The sequence below is a fragment of the Phacochoerus africanus genome, chromosome X (genome assembly GCF_016906955.1).
Source record: "Phacochoerus africanus isolate WHEZ1 chromosome X, ROS_Pafr_v1, whole genome shotgun sequence".
Taxonomy (NCBI): Eukaryota; Metazoa; Chordata; class Mammalia; order Artiodactyla; family Suidae; genus Phacochoerus; species Phacochoerus africanus.
The window spans coordinates 17,733,556-17,750,008 of NC_062560.1; the positions used below are offsets into that span (position 1 = coordinate 17,733,556).

The 16,453-nt window shown below is 41.8% G+C and overlaps 1 protein-coding gene across 1 annotated transcript in view; it reads right to left on the reverse strand.

Annotated features, from left to right (window-relative positions):
• The window catches only part of ADGRG2 (adhesion G protein-coupled receptor G2), a 151,262-nt gene that overhangs the window by 33,730 nt on the left and 101,079 nt on the right, over window positions 1–16,453 (reverse strand). The window contains exons 4-11 of the mRNA XM_047765342.1: window positions 16,072–16,107; window positions 12,444–12,482; window positions 12,315–12,338; window positions 10,809–10,847; window positions 8,801–8,842; window positions 5,626–5,679; window positions 2,168–2,223; window positions 996–1,051 (exon numbers count right to left, since the gene is read on the reverse strand). Coding sequence (XP_047621298.1) covers window positions 996–1,051; window positions 2,168–2,223; window positions 5,626–5,679; window positions 8,801–8,842; window positions 10,809–10,847; window positions 12,315–12,338; window positions 12,444–12,482; window positions 16,072–16,107 — 346 coding nt within the window. The remainder of the gene's footprint in view (window positions 1–995; window positions 1,052–2,167; window positions 2,224–5,625; window positions 5,680–8,800; window positions 8,843–10,808; window positions 10,848–12,314; window positions 12,339–12,443; window positions 12,483–16,071; window positions 16,108–16,453) is intronic.

Here is a 16,453-nt window from a genome sequence, read left to right on the forward strand (position 1 = left end):
CAAGGTAAGACTTACAGTTGGCTGACATTTTGACCTACTGTCTAACTAGAAGGAAGCACTTACTTGCAATGCCTTGCTCACTGTCTGTGCTTGTCCTTGTCAGCTGACGTCTACTTGACAACGACCTTTCTCTGACTTGTGAATGACGGATGCCTCGTAAAAGCATGAATAAATGGTATACACGGGGTCCTACCCTGAACTCTTCCTGCAGACTTGCTGGCTACCAAATCATATTAAAACTCAAACACCAGTTCACATGGAGCTCTTGAACCCGTGGGTAATTATGAGTCAAATCCATTTCGCCTGCAACCTGCCTTCATTAATCAAAGTCCTTTTAAGACGTGCATGTCCTCCAAGCAGCACTGAGCCTAAAGAGGAAGATGTTTGCCTGGCTTGTTCTTTTCAGAAACTTGGAGTCAACTGTGTCTAGTTCCAGCTCAGCTGGTGAAGACTGGACCCCGTCGCCCTCCAACTGGGCCTGCGCGAATGTCAGAGGGCTGAAAACTCCACCCTCAGACCGTGCTAAGCGCCCCCATTTTGCAATGTGCAGGCCCATCGCCTAGTTACACCTGCGCAGAGGGAAGATCACCATACCTTTTCCCCATCACCTTTCTCCATGCTCCGCACACTCCCATAAATACCCCAAGCCCCTAGTCTTTGGGGAGGCAGATCTGAGGATTATTCTCCTCAGGTGGCTGCCTCGGGAATAAACCCTCTCTTTGCTGCTTCGCAGTGTTTTGGCTTGCCGCATGCACATGGGGCAAAATGAATCTGGTTTGGTGACATACGTGATTCCACAGCATCAAAGACAACAGCATCATGGTGGCATTAACTGATTACAGGTGACTATGGTTAGTCTGCAAAGATCTCAAGAACTAATTCTTTATAACCTCTTGGTCCGTCTCTTTCCTACTTTTGGTTTCCCAAAGATAGCTCAACAAGTATCTTTCCCTAGTTGATGTTTAAAGTTTTAAATCAAACAGCAGATTACTCACTTCATTTCACCTAAAGACAGGATTCCAGTTAAGGTGCCATTAGCCATAATTTGTTTCTGTTAGAAGCAAAAAAATCATTAAGAATACAACATACATTGTTTTGCTTTATAATAACACTTTCTAACAAGAAGTCATTCTTCAGTTTTTGTTGGCCACCCAAAAACCTACACGCCAAAGATGGATTCCTAACTGCATGGAATATTGCCTAGCAAATGATCAAATCCATATTGGTTGAGTCAGTTTTTGTTTTTCTATTTTCTTGAAAAAATATTCTGGGAGTTCCCTTGTGGTGTAGCAGGTTAAGGACCTGGCATTGTCACTGCAGCAGCTCGGGTCACTGTTGTGGAGTAGGTTCGATCCTTGGTCCAGGAATTTTCATGTGCCACACGTACAGACCAAAAAAAAAAAAAAAAAATTCTAAACCAAGTCTGATGTGCCAATTTCTGTCTTTTGTTTATTCCAAGGGTTCCCCGAGAAGCTCTCTGTGTGAACGGTCCCGAATTTATGTAAAAGATCCCAATGTAAAAAGGGACACTTAGTAGCAACCATCACAGCATTTCTAGCACCTAGCTCATTGCTTGGCACATAGAAGGTGCTCAGGAAATATTCACTGAATGAACAAACCACATTTATTTTAGCTGGCATCCTCTGAACCAGTCTAGGTTATGGGAAGGCTGATACGACTGTGTCTGAATCCCCCAGAGAGTGAACAGAATCAGATGGAGAAGACTATTTTTTTTTTCAGCCACACCCACGGCATGTGGAAGTTCCTGAGCCAGGGACTGAACCCATGCCGCAGCACTGACCCAAGCTGCTGCAGTGACAACACAGGATCCCTAACCCAGGAGAACTCTGAGAAGACTATTTTTAGATTCAATATATTATATTTCATATTGCTAGGAGTTCTTAATATAATTTTAAATTTTTACTGGTAATAGAATTCCAACATTCACCAGCAAACCTAGTGAAGACTAAAATATGATTTTTAACAAATTACCATGATTATCACGAGGTCAAGCCCTCTCGACAAAGCTAGTATTTTAACAACACACTTTGTTTAAATCTGATCATAAATATGCCAAAAACCACAAATAAATTGAACCTTAGGCAAATCTTTGAATATACGAAAACTCATTTTTTTAAATTGCAATTAAAAAATCTTTAAAACCTACCTGGGTAACATTGATTTCTTCGTCATACTGAAACATTATCTCACCTCTAAAAAATGCTAAAAAGAAATGTTCAAAAAGAAATTTAAGATTGCATTCTTAGAGTTTCAGGATTGATACAACACAGAAAAAGATTATCACATGACTTTAAAACAGTTTCATCCAATTCTTTGTTATTCACATTTTCTTTTCTATGAGAAACGATGATCAATATAATTTTCAGAAAATATCATCTATACATTTTATAGAATGTACAAAAAGCATGCAGAAAAAGAAAAACCCTGTCTCCTTGTCAGGAAACTTTATCCCTACATGCTTCTCATCAGGACTTTGTTTCCCTTTAAGATGTTAACTGCAGGAATGGTAGCTCTACCGTCGAAAATCTTTTTGAGCTGTTATGGTTGCAGTTGTGTAAATACAGGAGCGAGGAGCAAGTATTTCTCAGCAGTTAAGCAGCCTTATGGAAGTCTATTTATTCCTTGCCATTTTCTTTTTTTTTTAATTTTAAGGGTGAATTTTATTGTTATTATTATTTTGAATCGTTATTTCCCCAATACAAATTCTTTTTTCTACCGTACAGCATGGTGACCCAGTTACACATACATGTACACATTCTATTTTCACACATTATCATGCAAAATGGGCAAAAGACCTGAACGGACATTTTCTTTTTCTTTGTAAAATACAGCTACCAAATGCACTATCTTTCCTAGGAACAAAGTTGAGATTTTGCTTGGAAACTTGAGTGGCATGCAGGGCAAATCCCTTCTTCAGTTGAACATCTCATTGTGGTTTTTGTCCCAGAAATGCCGGAAAACCCTGTCCTGAAAATGCTCGCCTTGGGAAATACTGAACCCAATTTCCTGCAGGGTATGCTTGGAGGGGCTTTGGCTCTATCTGGAAACAAAGAAAATAGAGACTCCGAGGGCCACTGTGCACACTTCATAATCTACAGAGACAAAAAGTGGCCTCTTGAACAGAAGGGCAAGGGTAGCATATACACTAGAACAGGGCTCAGCCAATTTTTTTGCTAAGAGATCGGAGAGCAAATATTTGAGGTTTTGTGGGCTATATGTTCTCTGTCGAAACTGCTCAACTTTGTGGGATGAGAGCAGCCCTAGACAATACATAAATAAATGGCATGGCTGTTCCAATAAAACTACCTACAAAAACATGGGGCAGCCTATGATTTGGACTCTGTACAGAAGCATGCCAACTCCGGGGGCAGGAGGGTGGAAGGCCTCCCTGTCTCATCTTTGATTGTGCTCCAAAGCAGAGCTGAGTTCCATAGCCACCTAAGTCCCCAATGGTCCACTGCCACTTAAGATGGCTGACAACGCCACTACACCAGAGATAAACAGGACTTATCTTTTTTTTTTTTTTTGCTTTTTAGGGCCACACCCGTGGCATATGGAGGTTCCCAGGCTAGGGGTCGAATCAGAGCTATAGCTGCCAGCCTACACCACAGCCACAGCAACACCAGATCCGAGCTGCGTCTGCGACCTACACCACAGCCCACGGCAATGCCCAATCCTTAACCCACTGAGCGAGGCCAGGGATCGAACCTGTGTCCTCAAGGATGCTAGTCAGCTTCGTTAACCACTGAGCCACGCTGGGGAACTCGTGACGTATTTATTTTAGCAACTTTTCTATTGAGAATCTCAAGCTCTGCGCATTGACACTGAAATTTCAATTAATGCCCTAGGTCATTATTAAAAGTAAAGATGCTTGGTATAGGCAAAGAATTTACTTGTCCATTTTGGCAAAAACGGTGGCTTTTAAAAACTACATTTAGTGCCTGTGTGTGTGCTGACAGCCACAATTTTTCTCCCTCACCCCTCCATTCTCCGAGTTCATCCTTGAGTCTTCCTAAGCACAGGCCGAGGTTCAGAACCGTGCCGGATGCACAGTGGTGTCGGGGCAGCCACGAATCCCCCACCATTTGACCCTCAGCCTAAATATCTGCTCCGCTCCCAGGTTCCGCATCAGCCTCCAGTTCCCTTAATGAACCCAAGGTGGAACCTGCAAGAAGTGAAGGTTTCTCGTTTCTGGCAGGATAACGTGGAATTTCTGGTGCCAAAAGAGTTGGTCCCCTGAAGAGGTTGTTTTCACCAGACACTAAAACAAATGGTCAATTCAGTAGCTGAACTGGGGAAAACATTACTCCAACCAGCTTCCTGGCATCTGCTATTCAAGATGACCCGGTTTTTTGACTAAATGTTCAATTTTCAAAGAGTTATCAAACGTCATGCAGACATAACACTAAGCCAGACATTAGTCACCAGGCCGAAACATAGATGAAGCATGAAAATAATGCAATGATGGCAAAGTCACTCAAGAGAAGGGTGTAAGAGAGGAGGTGGGAGGAGACAAGAGAGTGACACAGTGTATGAAAGGGAAATGGATCCCACACAGTTGGTTCGCCTTTAATCAAAGCCAGCCGCTATGCTCCTTCTACGTCTACCTGGAACATACTATCGGCAGGAAGCTCATGTCAGTAAATCTCTCATTTACACCAACAGAAAGTGTTTGTGGCACAGTCTTTCGATACAAAGTTTTCTTGTTTTCTAAACTATCCAACCTTAACTTACTTTACTTGAAATTGTTTAAGTTCCTCAAACAAATGACTAAACTGCTAAAAGGAACAGAATGAAAGGAAAACACTCCTAAAATGACTGGCTTTGTTACAGCAATGGAGCCACACTAAGACTTTAATATTTTAAGATACGTGATTACCTTCCTGTTCTCTCCTCCCCTGCAGGATCCAGTTCTGACCTGCCGCACCGTGTGTTTCTGCTTTTCACATCGGCTTTCATTGGTTTTAATAAGGGAGGGAGCTCAGAGAGCCAAACCAACGTGAGAAAAGCGGTTGTTTCATTCCTTCTGGCCCATGGCAGAAGGGAAAATATTCTTCTTTCAAAAACAGCATGTTCTCAAGAGATTTCCATCTTAATTTTTAAAAATAGTGGACAGCCTTAGAGATGGCAAAATACACTGCGGACACTGCTGGAATTAGCGTCCCGTTAAACTAGGTGTACGTGAAGTTTTCAACATTCTAGTGGTTTGCTTTATTTTTGGCAAAAGACAGCATTCCGTTTCTAAGTCATAATACTTAAGGTCCTATGGAAAAGCTCGAAGGATTTACATACAAGAAGTGGCTTTCCATAATTAAGTTCATTATTAATTATGTTCATGAATCAACTCTAAGGGTATTAGCTATGGATTTAAAGCGATGGTGAAAAATATTTGGTGTAGAGCTCCATGTTCTCATACCAAAGAAGTTAACCCATTCTCTCACTTTCAGCCAGATCTAAAATTTGCTTTGGTTTTCATTTGAGACTCTTAGTAGCCAGGTGTTATGAATCAGAGGGACACACATCACATACTCAATAGCAGGAAAACAAACCATTTCTCTATGGAGCTAATTTATCTGGTAATGCATAATGTACCCAAGAACTAACCTGAGTCATTGCAAATAGATGACAAATTGCAGTTATTTCTCTGGGGTTTGACACCTGCAAATAAAACACAACCCAGAGGGTTAAGCATGTTAACACCTGTACTTACATAATATATTGTTAAGAGAATTCACAAATTCAAGTAGCAAACGTGCCCCAAAAATATCATGTGCCAGGTACAACTGGCTAGATGGATTCCACAAAAACTAAAGGAATGAGAGTTTTCATTTCTTAGTAGTCCAGCTATGGAACAGGACTCAACTATTCTTTAGTATGTCAGTGTCTGACTGCCTACTCCTCCCTAAAATTTCTGTCCACTTATAAAAAGAACAGCATGACTACAACTGAGTATAGAGACTTTATTTATTTATTTATTTATTTAGGCTTTTTAGGGCCGCAACCGTGGCATATGGAAGTTCCCAGGCTAGGGGGTTGAGTCAGAGCTACAGCTTCCAGCCTACACCACAGCCACAGCAATGCGGGATCCTAGCTGAGTCTGCGACCTACACCACAGCTCACGGCAACTTTGGATATTTAACCCGCTGGGCGAGGCCAGGGATCGAACCCACATCCTCACGGATCCTAGCTGGGTTCATTACCGCTGAGCCACGACAGGAACTCCCCAGCACAGAGACTTCAAATGAAATAGCCCTTACTCATAAATCCTCCTTCTTTTCCTGGGCAGGGGAGTCCTTGAACATTAATGCTGATCTTAGCTCCTTACGCAAGTGTATGTATGAAATAGCATCAATGTTATGATGTCATTTCACATGGGCCAAAACTACAAAATTCAGAAGTGGTTAGCTGAGCCCCTACCATCTTCGATGGGCTTTGGGAGGTTCCAGATACAGACTCTGCCCTCGCCTAGCTTACAATCTAGTGGGTGATAATGGCCAGTAAATGAAAAGTTATAGTGAGGAAAAAAATGGAGGGATGGCCAGTACAACAGCGCACAGAGGTGTACAAAGGAGGCAGAGACGATGGGAGCTGAAATAAGCCATGTGAGAACGAAAAACCTCATACGCATTACCTTTAGAAATACCTTCTCCTTTGGTGAAAGGAAAGGTACATCTCTTCCTTGATTTAAAAAGAGCTCAGATACTCCTCTGAGAATCTGTCCTTCCTTGATGTCATCCTTTTGATGAAGTATAAGAAATCTACAATACCTGTGAGGGACGGATGCTAATAATGTATTTAGCAAACTGCCAAGGGGAAAATGTTGTCATGGGAAGAAGTAGTTGGCCGTCCTCGTTAGGTCTGGTTTGGTCAGAATTATATATGCAAGGCCTGCGTATGTAATTTTATTTCCACCGCACGTTGTGAGTGCTTAATTCTTTCCTAAGGGAACCGGTGTGGACACAAACTAAAATTACAAATTGAGTTAGTGCCTGTGATATGGTTTCTGCCAGGATGATTTAGTTCACATTTGGTGTGCAGGCATCAGGCTTCAGCTGAGTTTTGATTCTCCGAGCAAACGGAATTCAGCTGCCCAAAGTCACCTGACATACAGATTTCTCTATCATTCCACAGCAATGCTACCCACGCCAAAGGAGAAAGGTTTTGTTTTGTTTGGATGGCTGCCCCTGTGGCGTATGGAAGTTCCTAGGCCAGGGATTGAAGCTAAGCCACAGCTATGGCAACGTCAGATCCTTTAACCCACTGTGCCGGATTAGGGATGGAACCCGCACCTCCACAGCGACCCAAGCTACTGCAGTTGGATTCTTAACCCACTGAGCCACAGCAGGAACTCTTTAAGATTTCATTTTAAATATACTTGCTTATGGATATAACTCACCAGAAACATACACTATGCAAATACTATGGAACATACATATGGTGGGTAGTAATGCTTTAAATGTTCTTGACAACCATTGGTCTATTGCTCCCTAAGCTTTTCATTCTAGCATCTCCCATCTTTTCTCTAAATTTTTTTTTTTGGCTGCGCCTGCAGCATATGAAAGTTCCTGGGCCAGGGATCAAACTCATGCCACAGCAGCACCCTGAGCCACTGCAGTGTCAACACTGGATCCTTAACCCACTGCTCCACAAGGGAACTCCTCTGTCTCTAAATTTTAGTGGCACCTTCATTTCCAGGGAGGTGTGTCTTTTGCTACTCATTCATACTGAGCGGGTTTTTTTTTTTCTTTGTAGGGCGGTTAGCCGTAATCTCCCCCAAGTACATGGCCACAGGTCATTCTTTAAATCCTAAGTGAGAAAACTTTGGCTTTAAAGGCCTAAATGTGTCAGTCTCTGCTGCAGCTACTCAACTCTTCACTGTGGCAGAAAAGTAGCCATGGACAAGGTGTAAACAACTGGGCGTGGCAGTGTCCCATTTAAACTTTGTTTACAAGAATAGGTGGTGGGCATATTTGGCCCACAGGCCACAGCTTGCCAAGCCCTGCTTTAAATCAACCGGAAGCCTTTCTTAAGCAGACCGTGTGTCCTTAATCCTGTAATAGGTACGTAAAACTACATCCCTTTTTTGATTAAAAAAGAGTTTGAGGAGTTCCCGTGGTGGCGCAGTGGTTAACGAATCCGACTAGGAACCATGAGGTTGCGGGTTCGACCCCTGGCCTTGCTCAGTGGGTTGAGGATCCAGCGCTGCCGTGAGCTGTGGTGTAGGTTGCAGACGCAGCTCGGATCCCGAGTTGCTGTGACTCTGGCGTAGGCTGGTGCCTACAGCTCCGATTCGACCCCTAGCCTGGGAACCTCCATACGCCGTGGGAGCGGCCCAAGAAATGGGAAAAAGACCAAAAAAAAAAAAAAAAAGAGTTTGAGATTCACTCCTCTAAGAATCGTTCCCTCACAAATTGCATCTCACTGAGCCTCATTAGCACCAGCCCTTCTATCTCCCGTGTCTCTTAACCGTGTCAGAAATACTTGGGTAATCATTGCACTTATCTGCACACGTGTTCATGTTAGTTATCTGTTTGTTTGCCTCGTCTCTCCCCACAGACTAGAAGATTCCAGAGGGTGGGCATTGTGTCTGATCGTTATTACATAACTCCAAACGTTTAGTACAATTTCAGGTACCCAGTGCATAAAAATCCATTCATTAAGAACAGATTGCATTTTTAAAAGGGGGGAGGGAGAAAGAAAGAAAACATAAACACCAGCCATTTGTTGTATTTTACTTTAGTTATAAAAAAACAGTCTCGATAATGATAATAAGTCATACCTGATGCATTGAAGGTTTTTACTATAGTGATTTTAGTTTTTTCTGCAAAGAAGCAATTGAAATATTAGAGCAGAATTGTTGCTTGTTTTTAAAAACAGTTTGCCATGAGTATCATTTTAGTGAAGTACTAAAAAAAAAAAAAAATCATACTGTTGACACCTTTAAGACTGGTCATCTCGGCAGCAGAATGAATGAGAATGTCATACTCAGATCATATACTGGCAGAGGGTGGGTCTGGGGCTTGGATTCCCATATGTACCCGGTTAGATCAGGCCTGTTACACACCCGACTGCTTACAGGATTCTACTGCAGTTGCCATGCACTGCTGCTAGCCTAATGAATGTGGACTTATACTTCAAATATGCAGAATTGAGTCACTATCAGGATCTTCAGGTGATAGGTTGTAAAGAGCAACTGAATCAGAATAAAATTCAATGGAAACAGTAAACACAGGATCTAAAACATTGCTACCATACTCGAACATCAGGAAAGTATCCTGCTCTTTTATTCAGGAGGTAATATAATAATAACAACATATTATTGAGAGAGAAAATTATTCTCAGACAGGCTGGGAATATCTAACTACAGTCATACTGAACAAGCTCACGCAGAACCAGGACAGAACTGTTCAAAGTCAACGACTCACAGGCAAATATTGAGGAAGCAAACCTTAGAAAGAGCTTCCCAACACATGCTGGGGACAGAACCCATGGCTCATTTCCCGGATCATGGAGAACCAGTTTCAGAAATCCTTGCTATAAGGCAGTTAGAAAAGACTGTGTTCAGGGCACAGATTCGCAAAGGTCGGTCTCCCAGGGCAAGTGCCAAATTCTGAAGAAAACACAAAGCTGAGATCTTGGAGAAGCACTTGAGAATGATGATGTTATACGGACACTTTCAGAAATCTGATTTCTTTATATGTGCTTGAAGAGCTGCGGTTTCAACATGTGGCTGAGCCGTGGGAAATGATCAGTGGTGGTTATAAAGGCTGAGAGCATGGTGCATTATTATTAAGAGTCCTTTAAATATACCACTTTGTTTGCCCTGATACTTTCCTTTCCAGGGCAAACAAAACACAACTGTGACAGGAACTTCTGTCTCAATTAAAAAAAAAAAAGCGCTTTTGGGAAAAAATGGTCAGCCTCACTGATAATAAAAAATGCAAAATGGAACCGAAAGGAATTGAGAGGACGATCGCCTCATACATGACATGGTCTCAGTTCTGGGCCAAGGTACAGTTATAATGACATTCTCAGCCACTGCTGGCAGGAATGTTGCTGGACACAAGCTTTCTAGAAGATCACTGGGCAGTAGGGATCAAAGGCCTAAAAATGCTCACAATGCTGACTCATTAAGTCCAATCCTGGAAACGCATTCTACAGAAATCAGGGATGCATGCAAAGATGTTGGCCAAGGATGCTCATTGCAACAATTTTTAGTAAAAAAGCACGAACAAATGTTCAACGTGCAGTACACAATGGAATATTATCAAGTCATTAATAGGAAGGGATGGTGGAAAATACTTATACTTTAATATGAAGTCAAAAGGGCAAGATATAAAAATGTATGTAAAGCGTGACTGGTTTTGTTATATATATACACACACAGACTGTGTCTGTATATGTAACACTGAATGGACATATAGCCAATCATTAACAGTAACGTCTTAGCAGAGTAACATTAAAGATGCCTACAATTTTCTTCACTGCATTTTTCTATATTCCTCATTTTTATGAGCTAAGCTGTATCACTATGACAATCAAAAGAAACAGTAAATGTTATTTTAGATGGAGTGCTATAACCGTAAGAGTTTGGACGTTCAGGAGTGTGATGACACCAGAATTATAGTTCAATGCCAAAGTAAAACAAGGAATAAATCAAAAGTTGAAGGCATCGGAAATGGGTGAGGAGAAAACTTTTACTAACCAACCCAGAAGACCACACAAGTGAGGAACCCAAGCAACCATCCAGCACAAGCAATGATGTTCATATAATGACTTGACATTACCTGTTTTGTTCAAAGTAGATAATACACTTGAAGTAGCATCTGAAATAAAAGCATAAAAATTAGCCTAACTTTTGGCCTGATTAACGAATACACGCATCTTTTGAGGCTCCTTAAACATTTCACTATTCTCCCAAATCCTGGAGAAGTTAGAGTCTCGCAAAAGCCAACGTATTTGTATTTGCGAATGTATTTGCGACCCATCCCTTCACCACGCTATCCATTCCCCAATCCCCGGAGACAATGCTTGAGCAAGTATTCATTCATTTAAGAATGTGCTTCCTGAAAACAAGTTTTAGGTCTCAAACAAAGCAACACTCTTATAATTAGTAGGCTTAAATAACTCATGTATGTCATTTAATATTTTGTCCCCCTTTTTCCTATTATAATAAAAGTCCCTAAGAGGTATGACCTTTCCACAGTTGAGTGCTAACTGTAATACACAGCCCTGTGGATGCTTAATGGATTTGTAAGTAATGGTATACTCTTGCAAAGCAAATTTTAAGAAATTCTAGTTTAAATTTGGAGCTCTTGAACATGAGATTCAACTACCTTTTAGGTAAATCACATTTTGATCTTGTTTCACCTAAAATCCAATTTAAAATCTCCCCTCCTGGTATTTCTTTAAATGAAAATCCTTCCCCGAATTTATTATTCTAGGTGAAACTTTAGGGGAGAAAAAAAGGCACGTATTACATTATCACACATTAAAAAACAAAACAAAACAAAACATCCACATAAATGGGATCCAAAACCTACTGCCACAGCAATTTTGAAGATGTTCTTTCACTATAAAAAGTAATTGCCCATAAAGATGATAATGCTGGCCCTTCCCATTGGACCAAATGTGAATTTCAACCGGTTTTGATCAGCATGAGCTGCATTTATGTTTTTTAGCTTCTTAACCACCGACAACACGGTGAGAGGTCATCTTAACTAAGAGATTGTGAAAAGTGTTGGGGTTTGACTGCCATAAGCTGGAAGGCTGTCTACCCACAGAGAAAGGGAACAGGATGTGCTGCCCTGCCTCCCTCCCTCCAATAGAGCCCCATTTTTTGCCCTTTTGCCTACCATGATGAAGCCAGATTTTTTTTTCACTTCATACTACTTAAAAATTGATAAAATCATCTCTAAAAAGGCTGTCTTTGAACACTCTGTGCCTCTAAAGCCAGGCCGCATCATACTAAAGTCACTGGATGTGCTTTTCACATTTAAACAATCTGGCCTATAAAGTGTGTTGAAGAGCAAGTGAAATACGACCCTGCAAATGTCATCGCTATTTCTCCCCTTCCACTGAACAGTTAGACTGGTGGGAGCTTGTCCTCTCTCCGCGATAAGAAGAATTTTATCATTTAACCAGAAAACGTAGGTTGCTCTCCAGGGTTGACAGTTTAAGGGATTTTTCTGTTCTTGCTTGTCACTTGAATAAGGAAACCTTCAATGCCATTCATTATACTTATATTCATATTAAGGGTTATCACTTTTCACTTGCTTCAGAAAAATTCTTACCGTTTAGGCTTGTACTTTCAACCTCTTTTGTCCCGAGAAAAGAAAGACAACACAAAGATATGAAGTCAAAAACTTAGCAAATTGGAGCAAATACGGTTTTAAATTTTTTCAAAATCTTGCCTGGAGTACCATTGGAGTAGGGGACAAAACCAACAAGAGATGATTCAGCTGCAGGAGAAAGAAAAAAATGTCCAATTAATGCTTTGAAGCAATTATGTGTTGACTATTAAAGAGTTAGAACTTCTGAGATATCATTATGAAAAGTAGAAAACATGCTATTAGACCAATATGCAGTTAAATCTGCAGGTCCCATCATCACGCAGTGAGTATACATTTAATCAGAAAATCATAGAGAGAGTACCCAAGAGATGAAATGGGTATAATTGTTTCATTTTACAGATAAAGGACATGAGACTCATGACCACAAAAGCCTACTCTGACCTATGGAATATTATGGAAATAAGTTTAGGAACCCCAACAAAATAGAGAGACACTACCTTCAAAAGTCTTCAAGAGAGTTCTAGAAGACATTTTTTACTTGAATAATTTGTCAAACTACCATTATGAAACATGTTGGCATCTTGGCTCCACTCTGTTTATAATGACACCTGGTAACTCTTCTCCTAGTGAATTTAGCCTTTAAAAAAATAACATTGCAGGAGTTCCCACTGTGGCTCAGTGGTTAACAAACCCAACTAGTATCCATGAGGATATGGGTTCGATCCCTGGCTTTGCTCAGTGGGTTAAGGATCCGGCACTGCCGTGAGCCGTGGTGTAGGTTGCAAACATGGCTCGGATCCCGCAGTGCTGTGGCTGTGGTGTAGGCCGGCAGCTGCAGCTCCTATTTGACCCCTAGCCTGGGAACCTCCATAGGCCGCATGCATGGCCATGGGGGGGGGGGGAAAGACCTTGTTATCACATGATATTGTACTACCGAACACAATTTCCTGGTGAGTTATTTTAAAATACGGTGGCTATTAAGACAATCAATCAGGCTGTAAATTTCCTGCCGAATAACTCCACTTACGCTAAAAGACCAGACTACTGCACACATTTTGCATGCTGAAATATTAAAAAGATCCAATGGCTTGACCTCTCTGTAGACACAGGACAAACAAATGTCTTACAACTAAAACAAGCTTTGCAGTCGGGAGCCTGAGAGTCATCGGGTAAAGACTACATGCGGGTGTGTCGAGGCGCTTGGCTGGCCTGGCTGCTTTAGACCACTCATGCGCTGGCTCAAACACACATGCCCTGTCCGTCCTGCATTACTGCTTCCAAATTTTGTCACTTACTACATTTTGAAAAAATTACCAAGGATATTTCTTGAGAAGTAAGACAGTTCCTGGGCGATAAGATTCAAACTGTGGGTATGGAATCCTCTGCTCGTGGGGCAGAACAATCCAATTGGCCCAAGCTGGTCTGGAATGAATGACTACACATGTTTCTGAAGGGTGATGAATGGTGACACCAGCCAGAGAGGCCTGTGGGCACAGCTGCTTGTCTGTGCTGGATGTTCACTGGCTGTCCCCTGGGGCCCCAGGGCTGTGCCTGGCATCGGTGTGTGCCTCCAAAACTCCCGATTCCATCCCAGGCAAACAGGGTTTTGCAAGCTCATCACCACGATTAAGTCTGAGAAGGCTACTGCAGCAGAAGAAAAGTACACTGGTGCATTTTACCCTAGAAGGTTAACGACCAGGGGGCACACTGGCTTAGCAAAAAGAGCTTGGGCTTTGGAGATGTGCCGTCCTGGGTTCGAATCTCAGTCCCGTTACTTAATAACACATAATAAGCATGATCGCTATTTACCGAGAGTATACTCTGCGCCAGGCACAGGCGTTACCTCATTTCATCTTCATAACCACCCTATGAAACCGGAACTGCTATTCTCCCCAATTTAGAGATAAAGAAACTGAGGCACGGAAAGATGAAGGAACGTGCCCAAAGCCATACAGCTAGCAATGGAAGCCAGAGGGCGGTATCCAAATTCAAATACAAGTAGTGTGGCTCCAGAGAATGGGTGAACATGATCAAGTTTTATCCTCTCTGACCCTCAGTTTCCTCATCTCCAAAATGAATATAATGATCCCTATATTGTAAAGATTGGAAGCAGAATAATATGTCGCAGGACTCCCAGGTATGTAGTATATGTACAAGCAGTAATAGAGATGATTACTAATTTTATTTAAGTGAATTAATTAATAATGGCAGAAGCGGAGTTCCCGTTGTGGCTCATCATGTTACAAACCTGACTAGGATCCATGAGGATGTGGGTTTGATCCCTGCCCTCGCTCAGTGGGTTAGAGATCCAGCACTGCCTGGAGCTACAGTGTAGGAAGCAGATGCGGCTTGGATCCCAAGTTGCTGTGGCTGTGGTGTAGGCTGGCAGCTGCAGCTCCAATTCGACCCCTAGCCTGGGTACTTCCATATGTCACAGGGGAAGCCTTAAAAAGCAAACAAACGAATAAACCAAAAAACAGCAGAAGCTCATTCTCAAGCAACTAAGGACCAAATGCAAGTTGATTCACTATCATAAAAGCTTGTTCTGTACTATGTGGTATATATATTCCAGAAAGAAAGAGAAGGAGGAGTCAGAGAAGCCACATGCTGCCTCTGTGATGTGGGGCAAGAAGCCATGTCAACTTAACTAAGTTACTCGGCTGCTCCAGGCATCACTGTGTCATTAACTAAGGGATGGGGCAGGACCACTTTATCCCTAAGGTCTCATTACAGTGAGCAATCTCAAAAACAGGTTCTATTCCTGGCTCCTGCCAAGACATATTCGAGTTATAAATTTCTCTTCAATTGATTTGCCTTCCCACTCTCATGAGTTAAGCCTTTAGAAGTCTTTGGAAGAAATATTCAGTGGGGTGCTGAGGGAGTATATTTAAGAGAACAGCTGCATCAAATACAGAAACATTCAGCAGGTTTGTGTTTTTTGTTTTAAATTGTTATGGCCGCACCTGCAGTAAATGGAAGTTCCCAGGCCATGGCTTGAATCAGAGCTGCAGCTGCAGGCTTACATCACCACCCCGGCAACACCAGATCCGAGCTGCAACTGTGACCTGTGCTGCAGCTTATGGCAACACTGGATCCTTAACCCACTGAGCTGGGCCAGGGATCGAACCCACAGCCTCAGAGAGACAATGTTGGGTCCTTAACCTGCTGAGCCACAACAAGAACTCTGGCACGTTTATATTCTTGATACTCTTCAGGAGACTTATGAACTAGAACGCTAAAAATAACATCAAGAACTGAAGTAGTTACTTTAATGAAAACCTACAAATTTTTTTTTTTTTGTCTTTTTAGGGCTACACCCATGGCATATGGAGATTCCCAGGCTAGAGGTCAAATCAAAGCTGTGGCCACCGGGCTACGCCACAGCCACAGCCACACCAGATCCAAGCCGCGGCTGCGACCTACACCAGAGCTCATGGCAACGCCGGATCCTTAACCCACTGAGTGGGGCCAGGGATCGAACCTGCGTCCTCATGGATGTTAGTCAGATTCGTTTCTGCTAAGCCACGACGGGAACTCCAAAACCCACAGTTTAGACCCCACTTTTGATCAGCAATGTGGGGGGATCAATATGCCTGACCTGCTGCCTGCTGGCTATTGATTTTTCAAGCATAGGTTTAATGACAGAATTTAATTAAGCTTCAAAGAAGAAAGCAATGTTGCTGGAGCCGACACCGCATAGAGAACTTTTAGGATATTTTCCTTAAATTCCCCCAAAGTCATCTAATAACAGTCTTACCAGATGGTGGTAACAAAGTGGAATTATCAGCATACTCTGTTGAGGAAAAAGGTGATTTAAAATTAGTTATTTTGTAGGTAAACAATAAGAACCTACTATATAACACAGAGAACTCTATTCTATATCTTATAGTAACCTATAATGGAAAAAAATCTGAAAAATCTGAAAAAAATATTTCACATATTCTATATACACATTTATATATGTCTATATCTATCTTTATATTCTATACACACACTTTATATATAGAAAACCGAACCACTTTCCTGTATACCTGAAATGAACACAACATTATAAACCAATTAGACTTCGATAAATAAAATTAGTTTAGTTCGTGCATGAATTTGCAGGAGATTAACATCTTTAATGGGAGCAAATGTCA